The sequence below is a fragment of the Ambystoma mexicanum genome, chromosome 10, assembly GCF_040938575.1.
Source record: "Ambystoma mexicanum isolate Mex_15411 chromosome 10, UKY_AmexF1_1, whole genome shotgun sequence".
NCBI classification, from domain to species: domain Eukaryota; kingdom Metazoa; phylum Chordata; class Amphibia; order Caudata; family Ambystomatidae; genus Ambystoma; species Ambystoma mexicanum.
The window spans coordinates 1,675,792,799-1,675,820,263 of NC_090932.1; the positions used below are offsets into that span (position 1 = coordinate 1,675,792,799).

Below are 27,465 nucleotides of genomic sequence, written 5' to 3' on the forward strand. Positions count from 1 at the left end.
CACCATACGATTGTAAACTTGTATTGTAAACTTGCACCTGTAACTGGTAATTTCTGTAACTTGTAACTGTAACATGTAACTTATGCTCTAAGCTGTACATATTCTTACTTTCTGCGCCCTTATACCCCAGGGTCCGGTGCGCATAATAAATACTAAACAAACAAACAAACTTGTATTACCACTTGTAGTCTTAATTGTGTGTAGTGGTTCCTAAGGGCACTGCACAGGATTCTGCCTAACACAGACTTGGAGAGTTTTTATGTAAAACATAACAGTCAGCTGTCTGTAAGGACTTGCACAGTTTGACCAGTTAAATGCACTTGAAAGGCTTGTAGGGCCTAGAGTCCTGCTAGAAGCTGCAAAAGGTTGATGAGATTTTGGGCTGTGATCTGTGTCCACTGCGCTGTGTGGTGAAAGTAATGACTCCCCCATCCAGAAAGGGAGGCATCTGTTATAACTATTCCATGCACTGGAGGATTGTGAAGGGGTTTCCCCTTTAACAGGGTTTCCTTTGTACACCAGCGTAGCGCTTGGAACTAGGGTTAGCGAAACGACCACTAGATCGACCCACTGATTGCTTGACTGGGACCACTGTTTCATCAACCACTTTTGAATTGGGCACCTGCTCAACCGTGCATGTGGAATCGGGTAAACGCAGGAAGCCATCATCCCGAGCAAGCGCATTGCTTTGCGTCGTTATTTGGCGACCGGCCAGATACTAAGGTATTTGCAGCGGTATGTTTTGTACTCTTTCATTTGAGGGTAAGACTAGTCCCTCTTCCATCTTCCATCTTCATGATAGCTCCTAGGAACTGTTTGGTTTTGCTTGGAACGAGACAATTTCTTTCTCGTTCACTGAGAATCCCAACTGGAACAGCAGAAGCGACGCTTCAGCAAAATTGTACCAAAGTGCGGCCAGCCGTCTCTGCTGCATCGAGGGTATTCTTGACGATGCTTTGGTTGACCAGAGAGCCCTCGTTAACTGTAGCCAGCAAACGAGTTCTTAGGTGTTCGGGAGCTTCTTCAATGTCCTGTTTAAGCTTTCCCCATTGAGCATCAGCATAGCTTGCCAATAGTGTGTTATTATTGGCAATTCTGGTAGAGAATGCTGCAGAGGTGGTGATTCTCTTAGCTAGGGCATAAAGCTTCTTCCCCTCTTTATCTGGGAGTGCCTCGCTGGTAGATAGTGGGACTCCGGCCCTTTTCCTGGTGTTGGTGACGACCAGGGAGTCCGGGATTGAGTGACCCTTAATATATAATGGGTCTGATTGAGAGGGAGAAAACAGTTTCTCAATCCTCGGATTGACCCCTCTCACCAGTGCAGGAGTGGAAAGAGAAGGGGTAATACGTCTCTTAACTGAGGCGAGGATGGGGATAATTTGGCTAGTGGGGGGTTTTTCCTTGATAATCCTCTCCACAAAATCGTTGTCTGGGGTGACCTCCCCAGTTTCAATTTCAAAATGTGCTGCTGCCTTCTTCAGCAGTGCATTGAAGGTGGGTTGATCATTAACAGGCAGAGGGTTCCTGACTGGTGTAGTTTCAGTAGACCTGATGACTATACTGCTACTGCCTGTGTCTGTAGACCTAGCTGGTGACTGCCAGGGATTTGGGTCGCCCTCGCCTGTGTCCTCCTGGAATCCCTCGTCACCTAGGTTAGTGTCCTCGTGAAAACCTTCCTCTTCTTGTTGGTCTTCAACATAGGTGAACTCATCTTCCTCCTGGAAGAAGGTGTCTTCCTCAGTGAGATTGTAAGAGTATATGTCCTCCTGTATGGGGCTATAAAACTTCTGGTATTTAGCCCTTGGACTCTCCAGGGGTGCCTCCCTTGGTCTCTTGGGTGCCCCGTCTTCTGGGATGGACATGAACCTGTCTAGTTTATCCATACAGGTCTGGAACCTTTCAAAGGTCCACTGAGGTCGGCCAGGACGGTCTGGGAATAAAAAAGGAGTTTGTTCCTCCTGTAGTTGTCTAGTTCTGTCCCATAGTCGAAGAAAGTGAGCCTTCGCCTTCTGAGTAGCCTTCTCGCTGGCTAGGGCCTTCCGTCGGCGTCGGGAACTGGCCTGATCTGTTTTCCGGCGCTTTTGGCGTATCTTTGGCCTTGTGCGCGGTTTTCGGCGTCCCACACGCCGTACGTCTCTGGCCGTCCTTAGATGCTATGCGCGCTATGTAACGTCGAGTCCTTGCTGGCAACGTGAGCGCTCTTACAATGCACGTCGCCGGAGGTTTTGGTGTTAGCGCCCTTATTTTTAGAATGCCCAGTCGCCTGTCGCGGTGGCGGGGAGGACTGACTACCCTTACGGTCGGCGGAAGACGGCGCCCCCGTTGGCGCTATGGCTGCCTTCGTCTTCGACGAATGCGTGCCGAGGGGTATGTGCTTTGATGTTTTTCCGTGTGCGTCCTTGTCGCCGGGTGTTCATCCCCATAAGCTGGGCGTGAGCCGGGTTGTCGGGCCGGGGACGGACGAGGAGCGTGAACGCTCCTTTGAGAGGTCTACAACCTCCGTTACGGGGGCCGTGTAGTCACTGTCCTCGTCACAGTCAGCGGCGGCGGCAGCGGGCGGGGAATCAGGCCTAGACATGGCGTAGGCTGCCCACCTTTTGACCCTGCGGTCTTTTAGAGTTTTGGGCTTAAGTAATTTACAGACGGCACAGCCGTCCTCCTGGTGATCGAGGGGTAAGCAACGGTTGCAGTTTGTGCTTATCCTTCCAGGTATATTTACCCTTGCAAAGCGGGCAAAACCTAAATGGCGTCCTCTCCATAGCTGAGGGCATGAAGTGTCACTACGACCTCTAAGGAGAGGGAGGAAAAAGAGAAAGGCATTCTTAAAGAGAAAGAAAGACCACACAACCCCACTCTCCCTACTGTGTATGGCCGGCGAGGCCAGGTCACGTGTTCGGCAGCCCCGCAGGATCCCCTCCGCTCGTGTTTCCGTCGAATGATCTTGCTCGGCAGAGAAACAGCTCTGCGTCGAGGGAGGGATGTACGTTATTGATATTAATAACAAACGACAAAAGGTCGAAGAAACTATTTGGCAATGTCTCTCGAGGAGCTCCGCATAAAAGCGACCAGTAGCTGGCCAGAAAAAAACAATCTGAGGGACCTCGACGCGTGATGGATTGTGGGTACAACGCACGTCACTATAGGGATAGTGTTACAGACACGCCTTGTCGACGTCCCCTTTTCGACTACGAAAAACAAAATGCAATACTCTGCAGTGACCACTGGATGTCGGACCTATGCACAGCATGTGATTCTTAGCAGATTAACAAACATCAGAAATTAAAAATACAATACATTTCAAGGACTTGGAAACCACACAATAATTTGTATTTATATAGCGTTTTAATCCAAAGCACTTTACAGTTTAACAAGAATACATCAAACATGGAACAGTAGAAGCAACAACAATATACATGAATCAAACCAGAAAGAAAGTAAGAACAATTTACATATGAGAAGTAAGAGCAGAAGAGGGGGTGGGGAAGGGAAGGGGGAGAGAGAGTAGGGAGTAAAGTGAGTGATAGGGAGAGAGAAGATCTTAGGAGAGACGGAGGAAGATAAAGAACTATGACAGGGATACTAGAGAGAGAGAAAGGTAAAAGGGGGGAAGGTGTCAGGGAGGGAAATGAAGGAGTGATTTCAAGTAGACGCGGAAGAGGAATAGGTGGGGGTGGAGCGGATAGAAAAAGGTAGGGAGTTCCAGTGTAAAGGGGCAAGGCGCTGAAAGGACCAGAAGTGAAAAGAGGCACAAGGAGGTGAGGGGACAGAGCAAGAAGAGATCTGCAGAACGAAGGGAGCGAGAGGGGGTGTAGAGTGAGAGAAGAGGTATGGAGGGGCAAGGTCATGCAGAGATTTAAAGACAAGACAAAGGAAGTGAAATTTAAGTTGAGAGTGGACAGGAAGCTGTTAGGGAGAATTCTCTGTTTAGGCTGACTTTCCTAACCTAGTGAGTTTCCCAGCAGCTTTGCTGGATTTTTGGGGTTTAATTTTTTCTCCTGGCAAGAGTGAGACTCTTTTACCCTCACTCTTGGGCATGATTTGAGTGTGTTTCTTTGACTCTAGATGTGTTTAATGGGCTATGGGGTCGTTTACTCCATAGAGCTTCATGTGTTTTTGTGATGTGTGTTACACAGCACCCTCAGTGCAGTAACACAGGGGTGTCATAGTGACCCCCCAGTATAGACTCCATACCCTGGGACTGACTACTGTCTCCCAGGGCATGTAAAGTCGCCATTGACTTTACAAGTCTTAAATTTTGAACAGAACCAGTACAAACCATCATATTGTGGACGTACTGGCTGGGGCAATTCAATTGCCCCGGGTTCCGTTAGTCGAGGGGGCACGTCTCCGTCCCCCTTGATAGAGTTTTGGCTGGTGGCAGTGGATACTACTTTTATATTCAACCGCAAATATTTCTCTATGGGATTTTCCCATCGAGGCTACCATCTTTATTTAATTACGATAGCCTTGAACATACCGCCAGTTTATTTAATTAATATTAATTCTCCGGTTGGTATTTTTTGCCAAAACTCGGTTCTTGACTCCAACCCAAGTCGTGCCCTTTGTTCCACTTTTTGGCGGGCTTCTCCACAGAAGCCCTCCAAGGTGGTGCCACTCTGTCTAGGGTACTTAGGAGGGGGATTTAGGCACCCTGGACTGAGTTGCCTGGGCAACTCAAGTCGCACTCCGTCCTGATTGGCCCAAGTGGTGAGCCGGCCGGCTCACCACTTATCATGTTTGAGTGACAGCTAGGCTGAGTGAATGGGGGTTTTCTGCATAAAAGCAGGGCTTTGGGGACTGGAACTTCAGAAGTCGCCACAGGACCTAAGAATCCGACGAGGGAGAAGCTGAGCCGACCTGCCACGACGACACCACCGGTGGAGCCCTGCTGGACCGTCTCACCACTTTTCCCAACGACAGATCTCCCGCCGGAGAGTTTTCTTCCTTTGACTGGTGGGGACAACCAGTTTCACCGTCTTTTCGCCTTCCCGGCGTATCTCGTGGTGCCTTGCCTGTGCCAAGCACCCAGGCAACTGGAATACCACGTTTTACCACGACCGCGAAATAAAGGGTACTACCTTTAACTGGAAAAATCAGCGGCTGGTTTCTTCCCTGGCAGTGCAACGACCTTCATCTTTCCTTCAAGTCGAGATCTTCTCTTCCCCTGGACGACGACAAGACTTGCACCCGCTGCCAGGAACTGCCACCGCTGGAGGATCCTTCCCACTTAAGGTACCGTGTCCCGCCTGGCTTCCCTTGCCACCGACTGTACGGGGTAGATTTAGCCCCCGGCTTTCGAACCTGGGTTAGCTTGGGACACCCTGGCTAAACTTTTCGGAGCCTCTCTAAACTCTTTTCGAACTCTCTGCAAGACTTTCTAAGCCTATTGTAACTGTGTGATCTTGGGCATTTGTGCTCTGCTCTCTCCAAGAGTGGGCTCAGCCTATGGACTTTGGCTCACAAGTGACTTTTTGCTCTTCTGCCTTGCTAATAGTGTTCCTAAATCTTAGAGTGGTGTACCTTTCCATATTCTGTCATTTTCCCTCCCTTTTTCATAAACCTATTGGAGTGCCATCTATAGTTAAGCGCTCACCTCTGTATGAAAATAAGTGGTGTTAACTAAGACTTATCTGATAAGGAATAAGGGTTGTATATATTATAATAGTAACTGTGTTTAGAGTATTTTACAATAAGAGTGCTGGAGTGTTTCAAACAGTGTGTTTTTAATACTTTGATACCAAAGCTCTGGTCAGTGTTTGCTTGTATTATTGTATCTGAGTGCCTATTGTGTATACTCTGCATACTGCCTAACTCTTCTTGAGGGAAGTCTGACTGCTCAGCCACAGCTACCAGGTAAATCTGGGTGGTACAGACTGCTACCAAGTGGGTTTACTGCTAACACCTGTAGTCCTAAATCTTTTGCAGTGCTCCCTAAGGGAACTGCACAGGTTTCTGCCTAACAGAAGCCAGCCTAGGTAAGAGTGAATTGGAGATGGAGTCATGGGGAGATAGAAGACAGAGGGTACGGATGGCAGAGTGGTAAAAGGATTTGAGGGGGGCAAAATGGGAAGCGGGTAGAGCGAAGAAGAGAGAAGAACAATAGAAAAGGTGAGAAAAGAGGAGGGAGGAGATTAAAAGTTTGGTAGCATGGAAGGTGAGAGAAGAACAAATTTTACCAATATTAAAGAGGTGGGAACGACATGCGCGAGAAGTAAGGGAAATATGACGTGTAAAGGAGAGAGAAGAGTCAAAGAAAATGCCAAGATTACGAGCATGGGTGGAAATAGGAAGATTAGAAGGGGGAAAATGAATAGAATGAGGGGGAGAAGTGTGTTAGAGGAAAAGAATAAGACTTCAGTCTTGTCAGTGTTCAGAGATAGATAGTGAGATGACATCCAGTTTTTAATGGCAGTAAGACAGGAAGAAAGATTTAGCTGTAAGTCAGGGATGAAGGAAGAAAAGGAGAGCAACAGCTGGGTGTCCTCAGTGTAAAAATGGTGAGAGATCCCGAAGGAAGAGATGATAGAGGCGAGGAGTGAAGTGTAAAGAGAGAAGGGTCCAAGGGCAGAGCCTTGGGGAACGCTGTAGTGCAGAGGCAAGGTAGAGGAGGTTCGACCACCCCAAGAGACAGCAAGAGAGCGGTGGGACAGATAAGAAGAGAGCCAGTTAAGCACAGAGCCTTTGAAGCCAAAGGAGGAAAGAGTATTGAGAAGTAAGGGGTGATCGACAGTATCTAAGGCAGCAGAGAGTTCAAGGAGGATGAGGATTGAAGATTACTTAGAATAGTGAGGAGGGAGCTAAGGACATAGGTGAGAGCGGACACAGCAGTGTTTGGGGCAGAAGCCAGATTGAGAGGGGGGGGGGGGGAGAGAGAGAGGTTAGTGATAAAGGTCGAGAGCTGAGAATAGGCTAAGCGTTCGAGTATTTTAGAGAGAAAAGGTAGAAGTGAGATTGGACAAAAGTTGGAAGCAAGAAGTGGATATCAATACAATCCTATCTAAATACATATATACAAGAACAAGGGGCCTAAAGGGTTAATGCACAAAATGGGTCCACAACCTAAAAGGGGAGGAAGCGGGTAGTGGATAGAGTCTTTAGGCAATTCTGCATCAAATACAATCCTAACTGAAAGGCAGTCGAGTCCCTAAGGAGAGGCGGTTCAGTCATGGTAGGGGTCCTCTTAGCTCCTCGTCGGTTCTTTCGTTCCAGTGGCGACTGCCTTTCCAGACCCAGAGACCCGCTTTTTATGCAGGTTTCCCCCCCATTTACCCAGCCTGGCTGTCAATCACACAGCAGGGTGTCTGTCCCGCCAGGACAGTCACCACAGCCAATCATTTCACAGTGTGACATGGGTCTCCAAGGAGAACCTGTGCAGGGAGTCCTAAACCCCTCCCTCACATCCTGTCCCCCCCCCAGACATACAGGCTCCAATGGAGGGCTTCTGCGTAGAAGACCGCGAAAAGATGGTGAAAAGATGGTGAACAAAGGAATCAAACCTGGTTTGGCGTGCAGAGTAAAACACGAGAAAGACTTTTACAAAAAGAAATGGCGAAAAACCCAGCCGGAACCGAAATAAAACATATATGGTCTAGCGGGTTTAAGTTCGAGGCTACCAAGATACCCTAAAACAATACCAAGGTTAAGATAACCATGGTAGGAAAAATAGGGTAGTTAACACTGCCACCAGCCAAGTCTTGATGAAAAGGGAGCGAAACAATGCTCCAAGAGAAACAGACAAAACAGGATAAGTATTAACCCTTTCCAGTAGTCCACGTAAGATGGTTTGTACTGGGTCTGTGGTTTTACAGAGGCTAATAAAGTTAATGGCAACTTTATATGTTCTGGGAGACAGTAGTCAGTCCCAGAAAACAGTCTTGAGTTGGGAAGCCTGAAAAAGATGATGCCTGTGGAGTAGGTGAGGATCCAGTCTATAAAGACAAAACGTTACACACACACACACAGCAAAACACATGTAAGAGTGGGAAAAAAGGCTCACACTCTTACCAGGTGAAAAAAATAAATCCTAGAAATCCAGCAAAGCTGCTGAGGGACTCAGTAGGTAAGGGAAATTAGCCATTCTGGAGAATTCTCCCTAACACTCTGCGGCTTTCAGCGACAAAGTTACAGCGATGATTCCCAAACGGGACAGTGGTGATTTCTCTGCTCCTGGTGGATGATCAGGCCAGTTTCAGTGCAGCAGGCTTTAGGGGCAAGTAGGGCACAAAAGCAGCACACCTGCAAAGTTATTCACCACGGCTGGGCGACATGGTAACCACGTTCACTCCGGTTCCGGCTCACGCTCTTTACTCCAGACCTGGAAATGCCAAGTGTACGAAATTCGGTGTGAGCCGTGAACAAAGGGCTAGCGATGTACCAAGTTTCGAGGGTCTCCTCAAAATGGCGGCAGTTTCAGGGCAAAGGTCCTGTGTAAGCTGGTCAGCACACTGGTTGGCCGTGGGACACTTCGAGAAGGCTTACTTGCAGGGTTTGATGAAGGTGCCGAGCAGATTTGTTCCCACTATTCCACTGGGTTGAAGCGTCTTCGCAGACCTTCTAGGACAACCAGATGCAGAGGGGTCCAGCGGGACGACAGCAGGCTCAGGGTGCCAAACCTTCCAGTGGGTCACCAGCAGTTCCTCGACTTGGCTTCTTAGTTTCAGGATACTTGGATTCTATCCTTTGTTCGGTGAGAACTCCAGAGATAAACATGGTATGGCTCTGTGGGCCTCTCTTATCCAGAATCTCCTTCGTGCCAAAACGAAGAGGACCCAATGGGAGATATGCTCACATTCAAGCATACCCAGGAGACCATCAAATTACTCTCCTCTAGAATAAACATTGATGTAGTGGAGCAGGGAACTACAGACACAGTAAAGGAGAATAAAAAAAGAACTACATTTTGAGGCAGAAATAAGTTACCCACGTTCGACTAAGTGGCAACACAAGAGGTACGCATCTTTGAACATGCTTTATTTACTGCTCATTCATGTCACACGCTTCCTACCAGATGTCCCCAGCTTCTAAACACAGAACTGCAAATTGAACCCATGTTGCGCAGCTTAATCTTGTTCCTAAAACCAACAGATTGGCCCTGAGCTATGCTCCAGACCCTCATTTTACTCCAGAGGTTATTGATACCACCCATTGTGTTGAGGATTCCCATACTGGGAATGTAGAGGTATGAAATGGGGAAATCAGTGCATCAATGTACATGCTAAAAACAAAACTACTGGCAATAAACAGGTAAATAGTAAAAAAATATCAAGTGGCTCATGCATAAAATATTGCAATTTTGTTACTTTAGACATTACAGTCCAACAATGAGTCATTGAATAAAGAACAAACTAGTAAGTAAGCACAGAGCTCAATCTTTATCTCACTTTGTCAAAATATATTGCACAAACAATGACATACTTTTTTGTAGTAGTCTATGTAACTTGTTTCACTTCCATCTGACTTCTTGAATGTACATTTAGGATTAGTCTCCCAATCAATATCATCAATACGATAAGTTTTGTTATTGTACCTATAGAAAAACACATATGAAGACACAGTTAGTGTGGCAAAGTGCTATCAGTTGCTTGTTTTACTAGACTTGCAGGACTGTATTTAGTACCATAGCAATTTAAATGGTTGAGGCTACAAAATCGATCAAATGAAATTCGGTAAGGCAGGAAGACCTGCCTCGTGACCATTATCTTATTGGAGAGGAGAAACTTGTCCTGTGGCAGGGGAAAAGGTAGACCATTTTTATCAAATCAGAGAAAAGGTGGGCACCTTGGTAAGCAAACCTCACAAATATTGACAAGAATTAGACAGTGGGAACTACGATTTAAATGCATCAATAGTTGTGGACATGCAGGCTGCCAAGACAACACAAGGCAGCAAGTTATGACAGCTAGAGAAAACCAAACCTCTACAAACCCCTTCTTTTCATGAATAACCTCCCCAAATCACCCCTCAACGAAATCAAAGGGCAAGTAGGTATAACAGCACCAGTGATTTAGAGAGTAGTTTGAACCCATATAGCGTCCCAAGTGATGGAGCCCAAATTGGCAAATGAGAAACAATTACTTGTCTCTTGGTAAAGTTCTTTCTCAGATGTTCTTCCCACCGATTCATCATCTCCAATATCCCTTTCCCAGCACAGCTCTTTTTTAAAATCTTTTCTGCAGTCACGGTGTAAAGTGCGGCTCCAGGTAGGCTCCACCCAATGCCTTTCGAAGCCATGCGCCAGACTGGAGGTCAGGGCAGTATATATTGAGAGGCCAAACCAAGTGCCCACAGTTCCACCCTTTTTCTCGACCACTCCAACGTCTAGGGACCGCAGCTCTAAGGAATACTATCTACCCAAAGAGCCGCAGATGGGGATAATGGGAATACAGTCACGCAATGGATTCTGAGCAGTATTGCTTAGCGAACGTGTGATAACCAGAGATAACCACGTCAGAGACTGGCAGATATCCAGGACAGGGACTCCCCTCTGCAGAGAAGAGGTGGCTGCTACTCCTTTGGCAATATGTGCCCAGAGGCCCTCATGGATATCCTTGACAGCCAGATCATAGCATCTTGAGATGCAGAGAATGATCCATTCCGACAGGGGCCGTTTGGTGAAAGCCCTGCATGTACAAGCCACAGACTAACCCACAAAAAGCTTGTTAGCTTTCCTAGCCTCTAGTACGAGAGACTTACAACTTAAGGGCCTGCATCATTGCTCTGCATTGGAAGGGTGAGGCAGAGAAAAAAAAAAAAACACAGGAAGATGAATCCTCAGAGATGAAAACCCAAGACCACTTTAGGCAGAAAGCGGGGCCTCGCTCTCAAAGTCACCTATTACAAAAAAAACAAATGGGGAGGTAAAACAGACACTCGGGGCTCACTCACCAGTCGTGCGGAAGTGACGGGAACCAAGAACTTACTGGTGAGTAAACTAATAGAACAGGAATGGAGCAGCTCAAACGGAAATCACATAAAATACGTTTAAACTAGGTTCAAGTTTCTGCGGTTCAGGTGGAGGACAGCCCCTGTGAATGGGAGAGCAAGCCGCCAGGGAGTCCAGATGGTCATGTCCAGAGATTCCGGATACCACATACTCAGGAGAAACACAAACACTATGTATAGTAAAAAAATATTAAAAATGCATGTAGGCAAAGAAATCTTTGGGACAGTAAGTACTGTTACATATCTTAACATAAATCATCAAAACCAACTCAATACCTAGATATACAAAGCATAGTAAGGTATAAGTAGACAAGGTTAGTCAAATCTTAGTTATAAAATCAGAATGGCAATGTACTATTCTTGGGAATCAGACCAGGTTACAGATTACAAAAAGTAATTCAAGTGTAGTAGACCCTATTGGTCAAAACAGTGTTCTTCATCTTCAGAATCACTTGGTTATACCAACACAGGATACAAGTATCTAACTTTCTTCTACTTTGAATGAATACAGTAAGAGCATGTCAAGACCGGTGGGGGGGGTCTGTACTTCCGCTCTCTATATGGTAGAGGAGAGGCACAGAGGACCCCAGCCAAGATTCTCGATTGTGGTAGCAATGGACGAGCAATCAAGGCCTAGCTTCTCAGGAGGTGATGCAGGCTGGTTCTTAAGTACAGTGTATCCCCAAGCCCCCACAAAGGAATGTCCACACACTGTATTACTGAAAACACAGTCTTTATATAATTAATATTCAAGGGTTATGTACACTTATCACAACAACGCACTTTGTGCTCAGGAAAACCAATAATGATAAATATCTACAATTCTAAAGTGGTACCACTAATATTAGACCTCATAACAGTGCATTCACTATACTGTAGCAATGGCACGCAGATCAATAAGAAGGAAACGAGCAATAGAGAGAGGAGAGATACTAGAGGGTTGAAACAATAGGCAGAAGACTGGCCCTTGCTACTGGACACAGTTCTGTGTGGAGATCCCCCCACCTGGGCAACCTGTAAAATAAAGAGATATAACACAAGCGCAGTCCATATATTGTTCAATAGTCTTATTCTCTCCTCCAATGTTTTTACCCCCCCAATGTACCTGGTGGAGTCGAGACCTTCGAAGAGGCGTCGACGGATCCTTTTTGAGCGACCCCCTTTCAAGCGGGAGTCACGGATCGTCGACAGGCGTCGAGAAACATCGAAGACCTCGGGGTTCGGCGACGGGGAATCGACGGCCCTTCTTGAATGCCTTCCCTTTCAAGCGGGAGGCACGGGGCGTCGAACGTCCGTCGACAAACGAGGTAGAACGATGTCGAAGAGGCGGCAGCTTCGTCCGAGCGGTGCTCGCCGGCGTCGGGGCGTCGGCGTCCTGCAAGGCGGAGGTGTGCGGGGCACCTCGATGACAATAGTTCTGGACCGCAAAGATTGTAGAGACGGAAGCCCAGCAAGGGCGTCGGGTCGTCCGAGTCTTTGAGGTCGTTGGGTGGCGGGAAACCCACCGGCAGGTTTCTCCTCGACGCGTTGGTCGTCCTCGACTTCTCCGGCAGGATAAGCGGTCGACGATGCGGTCGAGGGAGTCCTTCGATTCGAATGTTCTTAGGCAAAGGAGCGGACGGCTCCGGTCGTCGGTGGCAAGGCGTCAAGTGGTTCCCACGGCTGGGCAACACAACTTCGACGGGCCTCCAGCGGTTACACAAACCTGCAAACCCTGGTCGACGGCAATGGACTTCGACAGCGTCGAGGTCCGGGTGCTTCACTTCGATCTCCTCGGCGGTCCCGTCTCGGGTCGGCAGCCTTTCGGGGGTCTGACTTCCAGGGCGCTTCGGCGAAGATGTAGCGGTGCTCGATGGTCCCTCGGAGCACGGGAAGAGGGCGCCTTACCAGGTCCTCTCTCGGATCAGTCCTCGACGAACACGGCAGCCTTCGGATCTGTCGAAGCAAATGCCACAGCAAGTCTTCTTCTTCCAGCTGGACGTCGAGGATCAGCAGTTCCAGTTACTCTTGAGTGGAGACTCAGCTTCTGAACGCTTCTGAACGTGTCCGAACGTTCCTGAAGGTTCCTGAACAATTTCCAGTGGTGAGAGGTCCCCAGATATACTATTCTGTCTCTCATCCACACTGCTGGCACACACACAGCAGCCAATCACACAGAAGGGCATTCATGCAGTCAGTCAGCCAATCAGGCACACAGTGCATTCAGGCCACACTCCTCCCTTTCAGACACTCACAACAAGGAATGTGGATTGGGACAAGTACCCAGCCATTCAACACTACACACTGCATTCAGGCCAGTTTCGGGCAGGGCTGTCTCAGTCTTTGTCTCACATGCCAGAAACCAGACAACCACAACAAGGAGTGTATATTGGTCACCCACTCCATTCACCCAGGTCCCACCCACAGGAGGTACCCACAACATACAGTGAATGGGAAGGCTCCAGTCAGTCTAGCTGGGCCTTCACAACAACACCATATATGGAACTTCCACCCAACAGCCGGTCAGGGGGAAGGGACAGAGACAGGGCTTCCCAGGACTTTGGGAAAAACAAGATAACAGGCAATAGAAAGCAAGAGGCCACAGGGGCCATCTTGTTTCCTATCAGGAATCAACTGATTCCAATGGCAGGGCCTGGGTATCCCAAAATGGAGGACACCCGGAGCACCTGTCGAATTCAGCACGGAGCTGCCACCAGCCCATACCCTGCTCTGTGGGCCACCCACAGGTGCCCAAAAACATACACTAGGGGCACAGGGTTGTACCCCTACCCATGGGTGCCATAAGGGTATCCCATGGGTCTGTTCACCAAACCAAAAGAGAGCTGCACCGCCAGGAGTCCCACATGGACTCCTGGGCAGAAAACACGACAGAACACACGATAAAAACAGAAAAAGGACAAGGATTCAGAGGCCCTGTCCCTCAGATGCATTTCCAGCATCACAGAGCACCAGTGTTACTTTTAAGAACACAGTTCAGAGATGATAGGAACCTTGTAAAACTTTTATTGGCACTGGGAAACCGGTGCCCAAAGTGGAAGAGAGAAAAGCTGCCCCTGCTGTCCTCTAGCTCCTTTTGCATTCCTACCTAAAACGGCCAGAGTCTCCTTGCTGGAATCCACCCAGTCTTCTCGCACTACTTGGGTAAGGCTTGAAGACATTTAGGAATTAAAACGGACCTGGTGCTCCTGCCGCCAGTACTACAGAAGAACAAGATTCTAACCCCTGGTGAGGTTCTTTCAACTGTATATTTTCTCCCATGTATTCCTCATCTTAGGTCTTTGTTTCCAGCTTTATCTGCTTCGGAAAAAAGTTTCTTGGCAGAGAGCACTGTGCGTCGAGATGGTCGACTATTTCCCTCGAGGGCTTCCATCTCTGCTGACGTCATCGTTGTGATGCTGGAAATGCATCAGAGGGACAGGGCCTCTGAATCCTTGTCCTTTACTGCTTTTTATCGTGTGTTCTGTCGTGTTTTTTGCCCAAGTGTCCATGTGGGACTCCTGGCAGTGCAGCTCTCTTTTGGTTTGGTGAACAGACCCATGGGATACCCTTATGGCACCCATGGGTAGGGGTACAACCATGTGCCCCTAGTGTATGTTTTTGGGCACCTGTGGGTGGCCCACAGAGCAGGGTATGGGCTGGTGGCAGCTCCGTGCTGAATTTGACAGGTGCTCTGGGTGTCCTCCATTTTGGGATACCCAGGCCCTGCCATTGGGATCAGTTGATTCCTGATAGGAAACAAGATGGCCCCTGTGGCCTCTTGCTTTCTATTGCCCGTTACCTTGTTTTCCCAAAGTCCTGGGAAGCCCTGACTCTGTCCCTTCCCCCTGACTGGCTGTTGGGTGGAAGTTCCATATATGGTGTTGTTGTGAAGGCACAGCTAGACTGACTGGAGCCTTCCCAGTGACTGTATGTTGTGGGTACCTCCTGTGGTTAAGACCTGGGTGAATGGAGTGTGTGACCAATATACACTCCTTGTTGTGGTGGTCTGGTTTCTGGCTTGAGAGACAAAGACTGAGACAGCACTGCCCGAAACTGGCCTGAATGCAGTGTGTAGTGTTGAATGGCTGGGTACTTGTCCCAATCCACATTCCTTGTTGCGAGTGTCTGAAAGGGAGGAGTGTGGCCTGAATGCACTGTGTGCCTGATTGGCTGACTGACTGCATGAATGCCCTTCTGTATGATTGGCTGCTGCGTGTGTGCCAGCAGTGTGGATGAGAGACAGAATAGTATATCTGGGGACCTCTCAACACTGGTAATTGTTCAGAAGCGTTCAGAAGCTGAGTCTCCACTCTAAGAGTAACTGGAACTGCTCATCCTCGACGTCCAGCTGGAAGAAGAACACTTGCTGTTGCACTTGCTTCGACCGATCTGAAAGCTGCCGAATTCGTCAAGGACTGACCCGAGAGAGGACCTGGTAAGGCGCCCTCTTCCCGTGCTCCGAGGGATCATCGAGCACCGCTACATCTTCGCCGAAGCCCCCTGGAAGTCAGACCCTCGAAAGGCTGCCGACCCGAGACGGGACCGCCGAGGAGACCGAAGTGAAGCACCCGGACATCGCCGCCGTCGAAGTCCATTGCCGTCGACCAGGGTTCGCAGGTCTGTGTAACCGCTGGAGGCCCGTCGAAGTTGTGTTGCCCAGCCGTGGGAACCACTTGACGCCGTGCCGCCGACGACCGGAGCCGTCCGCTCCTTGCCTAAGAACATTTGAATCGAAGGACTCCCTCGTCCGCACCGTCGACCGCTTTATCCTGCCGGAGAAAGTCGAGGACGACCAACGCGCAGAGGAGAAACCTACCGGTGGGTTTCCCGCCACCCGAAGACCACAAAGACTCGAACGACTCAACGCCCTTGCTGGGCCCCCGTCTCCACAATCTTTGCAGTCCAGAACAATTGTCATCGAGGTGCCCCGCACGCCTCTGCCTTGCAGGACGTCGACGCTCCGTCGCCGACGAGCACCGCTTGGATCGAAGCTGCCGCCTCATCGACGCCGTTCTACCCTGCTTGTTGTCGGACGTTCGACGCCCCGTGTCTCCCGCTTGAAAGGGAAGGCATTCAAGAAGGGCCGTCGATTCCCCGATGCCGAACGCCGAGTTCCTCGACGCCTCTCGACGATCCGCGACTCCCGCTTGAATGGGGGTCGCTCAAGAAGGATCTGTCGACGCCTCTTCGAAGAACTTGACTCCACCAGGTACATTGGGGGGGGGTAAAAACATTATAGGAGGGAATAAGACTTGCCGAACAATATATGGACTGGGCTTGTGCTATATCTTTATTTTACAGGTTGCCCAGGTGGGGGGATCTCCACACAGAACTGTGTCTAGTGGTAGGGGCCATAATTCTGCCTATTGCTCAACCATCTTATTTTCGCTCTTCTCTCTATTGCTGGTTTCACTGTATTGATCTGTGTGACATTGTTACAGTATTGTTGATGCACTTTAATGAGATCTAATACAAAGGGTGGTACCACTTTAGAATTGTATATATTTGCCATTGTTGATTTTCCTAAGTACAAAGTGAGTTATTATGATAAGTGTACATAACCTTGAATATAGATTATATAAAGACTGTGTTCTAACCAATACAGTGTGTGGACATTCCTTTGTGGGGGCTTGGGGACTACACTGTACTTAAGAACCAGCCTGCATCACCTCCTGAGAAGCTAGGCCTTGATTGCTCGACCATAGCTACCGAATAGAGAATCTAGGCTGGGGTCCTCTGTGCCTCCCCTCTACCATATAGAGAGCAGAAGTACAGACCACCCCCAACCAGTCTTTACAATCGTCAAGTACATATACGACACGCAATACCCATTTGTTTCAGTTCTGTTTTTTTACCAACATATGCAGAATTATCCACCTTGATAAGTGACTCTTTATCATACCTTAAAAAAGAAGGTCTAATAAAAAAAACAGAAAATCTACAATGCAGTAGGTTTGGAGGGGCAATGAAGAATCCGTGGGAGAACATCCAGTCGAAAGAACATTAAGGGTTACGTAAATTGTTCTGCGAATGGATTGTGTCCTCCCACGTATTCCTTCTCTTATGATAAAACTCCAAAAGCAGTATTAGGTTCTTTTGAAGGAGGGAGTAAGAATTGAGAGTAGTTTGTCCAGAATGGAGCATAGAACTGCCTTCCCAAATCTTCTTTCATTTTCTATGTGTGAAAGGTGGACCAGGTAGCTGACTTGCATATGTCCTTTATCGGACCTCCGGTCTAATAATAAGAGGAAGAGAAAGGTGCCATGACCCTAGTGGAGTTCTTAAACATTTCTGGGGGATCTTTCCCAGCTAGCTTGTAGCACTCCGAAAGAGCCAGTAAGATCCATCTGGATAGGGTCTGTTTGGTGAGCGATAGACCTGGTTTCCAGTATATCCAATGAAAAGTTGGTTGTGTTGTCCCAACTTTGCCATCCTTGAAATATAAAAGATTGGAGAACTCCTCGAATCGAGCCTATTGAATCTTACATCTTCCTTGCCAGGATGAGATGGAGGATAGAAGGTAGGAAGCACAATTTTCTGTGCCAAATGGTAATCCGACAAAATCTTCGGTGGAAAGAGTTTGACTTTAAGGACAACCTTATCCTTGCAAAAAGTGGTAAACTGAGGTGTATAGGATAATGCCTGCAACTGACTCACCATGCAGGCTGATGTTATAGTCACTAACCAAATGGTTTTGTAGGTTAGTAGCCTTAAAGAGCAGGAATGGTGCGGCTCGAAAGGAGCGCACGTCAGAAACTTTAAAACAAAGTTAAGGTCCCAAGTTGTGAGTCCTTTTAGAAAATGAAGGGTATTCTAGAGTAGGATGCCTCTTCCGAGGGGCGCATGAATATGGAAAGCGCTGCTACATAACCCTCGATTGTTCCAATCTGGAGCCCCAGATTTGCCAAATGTAGTAGAAAAGATAACACCGTAGGTGTATCGCATTGAAAAGGGTCCACATCATCCTTCCTACACCAGCTGCAGAACTTGTTCCAATGGCAGCGGCATAAGGATTTTGTTGCTGGCCTAATGGCTGAAAGCTAAATCTCCATTACATCATCCAGGAAGTCCCAATCCTTGTACATGAGCATCTCAGAAACAATACATGAAGGCTGAGTGTCTTGACCTCTGGAAGGAGATCCTGAAACTCCTCTCGCCAGAGAAGGTCCTCTCTTTGTAAATGACTTATTGTAGAGCAGATGGACATGTCCAGAGGGTACGGGTACCACATCCTCCTGGCCCAATCCGTGGCTATTAGGATCATGGATTTTCCAAACTTTCTCAGCCTCCTGATCATGTTAACTATGACTGGGACTGGAGGAAACTCTTACAGGAGTGGAAACTCCCAATCCACTACAAAGGCATCGCCTAAAGCTCCTTTTGGAGGATATTCCCTGGAGCAGAACAGTTAGCACTTCCAGTAGACACTTGTTGTGAACGGATCCATTTTAGAGGTTCCTCAAAGGGTGTAGATCTCGAAGTACTTTCTGAGCTAGTTCACACTCGTGGGAGAATGCTCCGACTTCTCAGAGCGTCCACTGCTGTGTTCTCTCCGGCTATGCTGATATAGATTCCTTTTTGAATTTCCCAGAACCAGAGCTGCATTGCTTCTCTGCAGTGTAGTGAACCTAGACCTCCCTATCTTGTTGAGGTAGAACATGGCCACTGGGTTGTCCATCATTATCAAGACATTCTTTACCCGCAGAGGGCAGAAAGGCTTTCAGAGCTAATCTGATTGCACTCTGCTCTAAAAGGTTGTGTAGTTTGGACTGATGCAGACGAACGACTGCCGATTGTCAGATAGTTGGCGTGGGCTCCCCACCCCATGAGTGAGGTGTCTGTCACTACGTTTATCTCCAGCCATGGTTGCTGTGATGGTGGAAATGCATACGAGGGAAAGGTCCTCCACGTCCTTGTCCTGAACTCCCATGTGTGTTCTGTGTTTCCTGCACAGGAGTCCAGTTGGGACTCCTGGCAGTGCAGCTCTTCCTCTTTTTGGTTGTGGGGAACAAAGACCCTGGGGATACGGTTATGGCACCCTTTGGTGGGGGTACAACCCTGCACCACTAGTCTGTTTTTGGGCACCTTTTTGTTGAGTACATAGCAGGGTATGGGCTGATGGCAGCTCCATGCTGCATTTGACAGGTGCTCCGCGTATCCTCCATATTGCTATACCGAGGCCCTGACATAGAAATCAGTGGATTCCTGCTAGAAGGCACGAGGGCACCCTGCGGCCTCTTTGTTTCTATTGCCCGTTATCTTGTTTTCCCACCAAAGCCCTGGTAAATCCTGACTCTGTCTCTTCCCCTGACTGGCTGTTGGATGGAAGAACCATATATGGTATTGTCTGGAAGTCCAGGACAGACTGGTGCAGCCTTCCCAGTGACTATGTTGTGGGTACACCCTTGGGGTGGGGCCTGTATGAATAGAGTGTGTGACCAACATGCATTCTATGTTATGGGTGTCTGGATTCTATACGTGTCACACAATGAATGAGAAAGCCCTCCTTGAAACTGACATGAATGCAGTGTGGTGTGCTGAAAGGCTAGGTGCTTGCCCCAAGCCACATCCATTGTTATGGGTGTCTGGGTGGAAGTGAATAGCCTGAATGCCTGTGAGACTGATTGGCTGCCTGCCTGTATGAATACATTTCTGTCCAATTAGCTGACTGAGCTTGGCACAGCAGAGTGAATGAGGGACAGATCTGAATATCTGGGGAACTCTCACTTACCAAATTGTTCAGAAGCGGAAGTTGAAACTTGAAGCTGCTTACCCTTGAAGCCCAGCAGGAAGAATAAGAATTTCTGCTGCTTTCCTACGACCCAATCGTCGAGTCTGAAGTGGACTAATATGAGAGAGGACCTGGCTAGGAGACATCTGCCCGAGCTACGAGGGAACATCGTGCAGAAGCTGATCATCGAGGTACCCTGGAAGCCAGTCCCGAAAAACTACTGGAGAAGGGGTTCGCAGAGAATCTTCAAGTAAAGCACCGGACATCAAGGCCATCGAAGTCCACTGCTGTCGACCGGGGTTCGGAGGATTTCTGTAACCCCTGGAAGCCAGTCGAAACATGGTGCCCAGAAGCGGGGACAACTTGACTCTGTGCTGCTAGACAAGACCGGCAACGCTCCACCTGGTCTAAGAAATTACTCACCGTAGTGACAAACGTACTCCTAGTCCCTTTTCCTCCATACAGCATTGGCGATTACCACTGAATGTAGACCCAAGGACGAGAGGTTCCTTAATAAAGCTTGTCTGAACGCTGTGTCTGACCTAGAGCAGGCATCCATAGAGTAGTGCTTGCAGAAGCTATTGGTTCTATCAAGATAGAATTTTAAAGCACGCTTAACATTCAGACAGTGCAGGACCCTCTAAGGCTCGTCCTTAGTGTCTGCGAAAAAAGGAAGTAGTTCCTTCCCTGTAACTGTAGTTCTCCAGCATGGATCTGGCATGGATTCACATGCTCATGAATATTCCCCGTCAGGCTGGTAATCCTCGGTAAAGAAACTCAGTTTCACTTCTGAACCGTCTTTCTCCTAATAACCAATCACTGAGCTCTGGCTCATACTGCACCCAGCCAAGGACTGCCCTCCACCTAAGCCCCTCCACTGGCAGCCATTTTCAGATTTGGTAGCATGTAAAGTGTCAGTAGGACCAAGAGAACAGCCGCAGGGGGGCAGGAGGGAGGGTTCGAATGTGAATCCATGCCAGACCCATGCTGGAGAATAATAAAGTTACTCACCGTAGTGACTACCTCACTCCTAGGCCATAGTCCCCGTTCCTCCATACTTTTGGGACATTCCGTCCTGCGGGACGGAACACTTTTCGTAAAAAAGCCTCACATTGAAAAATGTGTCCTCTTTTACGTGGGGTACTGCACGCGGTCGTAACCCCGCCCTCCTTAGCTCCACCCCACGCATTGCCCTTCAGTTCATTTCTATCGCCAGGTCTGAGACCATTTAAGAAATAATAGAGGATTCTTATTAGAGAGGACGGCAGGTGGGCGTAAAGGGGACTATGGACTAGAAGTACGTTCGTCACTACGGTGAGTAACTTTATTATACTCCTACATCCCGTCCCTTTTCCGCCATAATTTTGGGAGATTACCAAACACTTCTCACAGGAAAACAGGTGGATGGAACTCCTTTACTGAAAGAGGTTTTTACACAGCTTGCCCGAACTGGGCATCAGCCCTGGAGTTCGAGTCTAAGCAGTAATGCTTCACAAAAGCTGATAGGGAAGCCCACGTGGCTGCCTTGGCAATGGTTTCCCAGGGAACATATTTTTGGAAGGCAATGACAGCTGCCTTGCCCCACACAAGATGGGCATGAATTCCCTTTGGAGGTTGAAGGCCCTGAACGGAATACACTTCAGAGATACAGGAACTAATTCATCAGGAGATAGTTGCTTTCGAAGCCGGCTTTCCTTTTGGGTATCCGAAGGTCACCAAGAACTGGGAAGAGCTCAGAGTCCAAATAAAACCTACGAGCTTGCCTTACATCCAAATTATGCAGAACCCTCTCGGCACCTGAAGCCGGTTCTGGGAAGAAAACTGGTAAGGAAATAGACTGCTACAGATGAAAATCGGAAACCACCTTTGGAAGGAAAGAGGGATTGGTCTGGAGTACAACCTTATCCTCGTTAAAGGTGAGGAATGGCTGTTCCACCAACAAGGCCTGAAGCTTGCTTACACGCCTTGCCAAGGTTACCACAATCAGAAAGGCCATTTTCCATGAAAGGAATTCCAAGTCTGCCGTAGCCATGGGTTCTAAGGGTTTATGACATAAAGCAGTAAGGAACACATTCAGATCCCACTTAGTATGCGGGCTGCGCACAGGTGGATACATATGCAACAGACCAGACCTGCAAAGTGCCTTTTAATGACAGGGCTTGTCAAAGAAAACGAGAAAGAGTCTGGTCAGGTAGACAGCAATAGCCGACAAATAAGTCCTACAAGACAAAACATGCATGCCTGAAGCTGCCAGATGAGAAATGAAAGACAGTATTGTGTCGATAGCAGCTTCTCTGGGGTCCAGCTTCTTTGCTAAACACCTGTGACAGAACAAAGCCATTTGCTCCTATACTGAGACCTGGTCGAAGGTTTTCTAGCCGCTTGGTTAATACGCATATTATCCGCGGACAAATTGAAACTCTAAAGATTTGAACTCCGGCACCAGGCCTCCAAGCTGAATGATTGTGGGCAGGGGTGCCACAATTGCTGATCGCTCTGGTGAAGCAGGTCGGGAATCAGTGGAAGCCTGATTGGTGAGCAGACTGACTGATGCTGAAGCTCCAAAAGCCAGAATCTGGCTGGCCACCACGGGCTATGAACAGGAGAGTGCAACTTGACGTGTTCCTGTGCTTGCATAGCGCCTGGTGAATCAGAAGAGGCAGGAAGGCGTAGGCCCTCATGTTGTGCCACGGAATCTCGAGAGCATCCCCCAGGGAAGAGGCTCAGAGCCTGTTCCTGGAAACAAAGAAGAACAAGTTACTTCTTACCTGGTAACTTTCTTTCGATGGGATGTTCCTCTGACGCATTCGTGATCTTTGATAATTCGTCTCCAGCTTGAGGACCTCGGAAACATTTTTCTCAGTAGAGGGCGCTGCGCATCGACGTCCGTCGAGTTGGTGTCCCTCGACAGCCACCTATCGGCGCCGACGTCACAATGTCCATAAATAACCATGCGCAGCGTCCGTTGCTCAGTTCCGTTTTGTAGCATAAGATAAGTCATGCCTGAATTGGTTATTGACCTTGAAGGAGAGTAAGCTGCAACCACAAGGGAAGTATGACTGCGGGGAAGGATGGGGGGGCGATAAGGAATACGTCGGAGGAACATCCCATCGAAAGAACGTTACCAGGTAAGAAGTAACTTGTTCTTCGAAGGGATTGTGTCCTCCGAAGTATTCCTTATCTTTGATAGACTCCCATAGCAGTGGTGTGTAATTGGAGGTGGGAGTAAAAACGCCATGTTTCCCTTTAGGAATGAACAGAATGTAATACTGCTTTGCCAAACCTTGTCTCTTGACTAGAGGAGGAATCCAGGATGTAAAATCTTGTGAAGGTATGTGCGGACGACCATGTGGCAGCCGCACATATGTCTCGAACCGGACCCCTTTTTGGAGGGCCGACGAGGCTGCGATACCCCTGGTTGAATGAGCCCCAAGATTTTGAGGAGGCCATTTCACTCCTAGTTTGTAACATTCCAGAATGGCCAAAATAATCCATCTGGAAATGGTCGGTTTTGTTATCGGTAGTCCCAATTTGTGCCATGACGGAACCTACAAACAGTTGGTCTGCTTGCCTAATCCTAGCAAGTCTGCTGATGTAAAAGCTTAAAGCCCACCTTGGGTCCAGCCTGTGTAGCCTTTCTTCCTCTTTATCCTGATGGGGAGGAGGATAGAATGAAGGTAAGGTAATTTTCGGAGTGATGTGGAATTCAGAAACCACCTTTGGGAGGAAATTAGGCTTAACCTGTAGGACAACTTTGTCTTCATGAAAAATTGTATGCGGGGGTTTTCAAGATAGAGCTTGTAATTCGCTCACCCTTCTAGCAGATGTTAGTGCCACTAATAAGACAGTTTTAAGGGTGAGAAATCTTAGCGAACAAGAGTGGAGTGGTTTGAAAGGAGTACCCATCAGGAAATTTAAGACTAAATTCAAGTCCCATAAGGGAACTTGGAATGGTCTTGGAGGATAGACATTAGTTAATCCCTTTAGAAATTGTATTACTAAGGGTAATTTGAGACACGATGGCTCCTATGCAGTGCGCTTGAAAATCGATAGCGCTGCGAGATAACCCTTGATAGTGCCAACTTGAAGGCCTGAATTTGCCAAATAGAGTAGAAAGGATAACACCACCATGTGCCCATCCTTCATAGACTTTCTTCAGTCCCCTCGTGGGACACAGGCGGAACAAAGCCTTCCCAGACATTGTAAAAGAAAGACTTATACAGAGTAGAAAAAACACAAGGTGCTCCCGCTCCTTTGGAGACGGTTGAAATTTGAAGAGAGCCCCGGGGTGGTGCTATTTATACCCTACGTCCTATTGGGTCATGCATAAAAAGCCCAAAACGACGTAGATAGACACACAAGTGTCGAAATAATTTCCTATGGAAAACATCTTCATAAATATACCGAGGGTTCCCGACCTGACGACAGGGAATATTCTAAGCATGTGAATCCATGAAAGATCCAATGCTGGAGAAAAGTAAACAACTTACCGGGAGTCTCTTCTTCCAGTCAATCAAGAATCGGAAATGCGATGGAGGAACCGTCTGGATGTTTTCCTTCCACCTACGAAGACGACGTTGAAGTGCCCGGACCGAAAGGGAGTAGCAGAAGAAACACGAGTCCCAACGGTGATCCGGTCCCAGACACTCCAAGCAGAGAGAATTGGGATCTGCCCTAGCGAAGGGACGCTCGCAAGAACAACAAGTGCCAAATCCCAGACGCTCCGGCACAGACTGAGGACTACGCGACCACATAACCGGAGCAGGAGAGTAGTACAATGGGAAAGAAAAAGGTCTTCCCGGTGATGCCAGTGCGTGTTAGGGAGAATTCTCATTCTCTGGCTGATTTCCCTCACCTAGTGAGTCCCCCAGCAGCTTCACTGGATTTCTGGAGTTTATTTTTTCCACTTGGTAAGAGCGTGAGCCTTTTTCCCACTCTTACATGTGTTTTGCCAGGTGTATTTCTACTGTTTGTGTGATCTTAGGCTCTGGAGTACACCGCTACATGAGCCCCACTTTTTATGTGCGTTACACAGCACCTTCAGTGCAGTTACACAGCGTTGTCTTTGAGACTTCCCTCTGACTCCATTTTTCTGGGGCGGAATACTGTCCCCCAGAAACAGGTAAAGTTACCATTTACTTTATGTAGTCATTGTTAAGCAGAATCCTGTGCAGTTCCCTTAGGGAGCGCTACAGAAGATTAAGACTACAGGTATGAGCAAGAAAATCCCCTTTGGTATCAGTCTGTACCACAAAGATTTAGTTGGTAGCTGTGGCTAAGCAGTCAGACTTTATCTCAAGAGGGAGATGAGCAGTATTCGGGGTTTACGCAATAGGGCTACAGTACTATGGCACAAGGAAACACTGACCAAAGCTTTGAATTAAAAAGAATATATATATTTATTTTACACACTTCTAGTTCAACACATTAATCAGTTATTAAAGCAAGTTAAAATCTGTCAAGAAAAGTATACACAACTCCTAGTTAAATTGTAGACAAGTTTAAGCAAGAGTGAAAACTGAGCAAAACGGCACACTGAAAGCCAAACACAAATGGCACTCTGAATTTCTCACAAGGGAGGGAAAGAACAAGTTATACAGGAACATACTCTTAGACACCCTAGCAACACTTCCCAATAAGATTGTGAACAAGTTTAGGCAAGACAGTCCTTTAGCACGTATAATACTGGAGGTGAAAAGCGAGCAAAATGGCACTTCACAAGTTTAAAAAGTGGGAAGGAAGGAACAAGTTACTTACCTGTAACTGTTGTTCTCCAGCATGGGTCTGGCATGGATTCACATGCTCATGAATATTCCCCATCGTCAGGCTGGGAAATCTCGGTAAAGAAAAAATCAGTATCAGTTTCGTTTCTGATCTGTCTTTCGTAGTAGTAACCAATCACTGATCTCTGCGTCATACTGACCACAGCCAATGACTGCCCTCTACCTAAGCCCCGCCTCTGGCAGCCATCCTCAGATTTGGTAGCACGTGAAGAGGCAGTATGACCAAGTGAAGAGCCGCAGAGGGGTAGGCGGGAGGGTTCGCATGTGAATCCATGCCAGACCCATGCTAGAGAACAACAGTTACAGGTAAGTAACTTGTTCCTTCTCCAGCATGGGGTCTGGCATGGATTCACATGCTCATGAATATAAGAATAAATAGCAATACACACATGCACAACCACGGGGGTGGTAAAAGGCTCAACATTAAGCAATACAAAAACTCAACATTAAGCATCTCTTACCTCCTCACCAGGCTCAACTTAAGCGAACGGGTTGCGCAGCACTGCTTGGCCGACCCTGGACTCCTCCCTGGAATCCCGATCGACGCAGTAGAATCTCGTGAAGGTGTGCGTCGACCTCCACGTAGCAGCCCTGCAGATGTCCAGCAGGGGCACACCAGATAAGAATGCCATAGTAGCAGAGATCGCTCTGGTCGAATGGGCTCTCGGACGGCCTGGCAGCGGTCGGCTAGCCAACCGGTGACAGTGCATGATGCAGCCGGAGAGCCATCTGGAAATAGAAGACTTCGAGAGAGCCTCCCCTTGATTCACAGGTCCAAAGTTCACGAACAGCTGTGATGTCCTCCGGAAACTCTTTGTGCGGTCCACGTAGAACTTCAGCGCTCTAGCCACATCCAGCGAGTGCAAAGTCCTCTCGGCCGGCGACGAAGGAGACGGGAAGAAAACAGGTAACACCAAGGGCTCGTTAAGATGGAAGTCCGACGGCACCTTGCGCATAAAGGAGGGGTGCGTCCTAAGCACCACCCTCGAGGCATGGAAAGTCAAGTACGGTGCTTTGCAGGATAGGGCCTGGATCTCTCCCACTCGTCGTGCGGAGGTAATGGCCACCAGGAATGCAGTCTTCCACGACACAAACTTCATCGGTGCGGAGTGCATCGGCTCGAATGGGGGCCCCATGAGCCTGGTCAGCACCACGTTAAGTTCCCACGCCGGGGCCGGGGCCTTCACCGGCGGGAACGACCGGAACAGTCCTTTCATAAACTCTTACCAGTCGATGGGACCACAGGGACGTCCGTCCTGTGGTTCTGGTATATCTGGAGATCGCCGCCAGATGAATCTTAATGGAGGCATGGGCTAGCCCAGCCTTCGCCAGCGAAAGCAGGTACGGCAGCACTTGAGGGGCCGTAATCCGTAGGGGGTTGATCTTCTGTGCTCGGCACCAGATAGAGAACCTCTTCCACTTATGACCGTAGCATTTGAGAGTCGAGGACGCCCTGGCCTTTGCAAGAACCTCTCTGCAATCGGCCGGTATATCGTAGCCTCCAAACTCAAGCACTGCAGGAGCCAAGCCTGCAGGTTCAGCGACGCCTGGTCGTGGTGGATGATGGCGCCTCCTTCTCTGGAGAGAAGGTCCGCGTCCGCCGACAGCTTGATGGGAGGGGACGTTGACAAGTCCAGAAGGTCCGGGAACCAGATCTGCCTCGGCCACGCCGGTGCGACGAGGATCATCCTGCACCGGGACCTCTTGAGCTGGCTGATGAGTCGAAGCGGCAACGGAGGGAACGCATACAGGTATAGGCCGTCCCAGGGGAACGAGAACGCATCGCCCATGCTTCTCGGCTGGGGAAACCTGCTGGCGAACCTCTTGCACTTTCGTCGCTGTTGCGAACAGGTCGATTTGGGGTTTGCCCCATCGTTGGAAGAGTTGATCCACCTGATCCTGGCGCAGTTCCCACTCGTGACACGCGCGGAGCTCCATGCTGAGCGAGTCGGCGATGGTGTTGCTTTCCCCTGCCAGGTGGAAGGGAACCAGGAACATCCCCTGGGCGACCGCCCAGTGCCACAGATCCTG

The 27,465-nt window shown here is 48.5% G+C and overlaps 1 protein-coding gene across 1 annotated transcript in view; it reads right to left on the reverse strand.

Moving 5' to 3' along the window:
• PIWIL1 (piwi like RNA-mediated gene silencing 1) overlaps positions 1-27,465 on the reverse strand; it is a 1,334,367-nt gene that overhangs the window by 710,541 nt on the left and 596,361 nt on the right. The window contains exon 9 of the mRNA XM_069620111.1: positions 9,415-9,526. Within this exon, the coding sequence (XP_069476212.1) occupies positions 9,415-9,526 (112 nt within the window). The remainder of the gene's footprint in view (positions 1-9,414; positions 9,527-27,465) is intronic.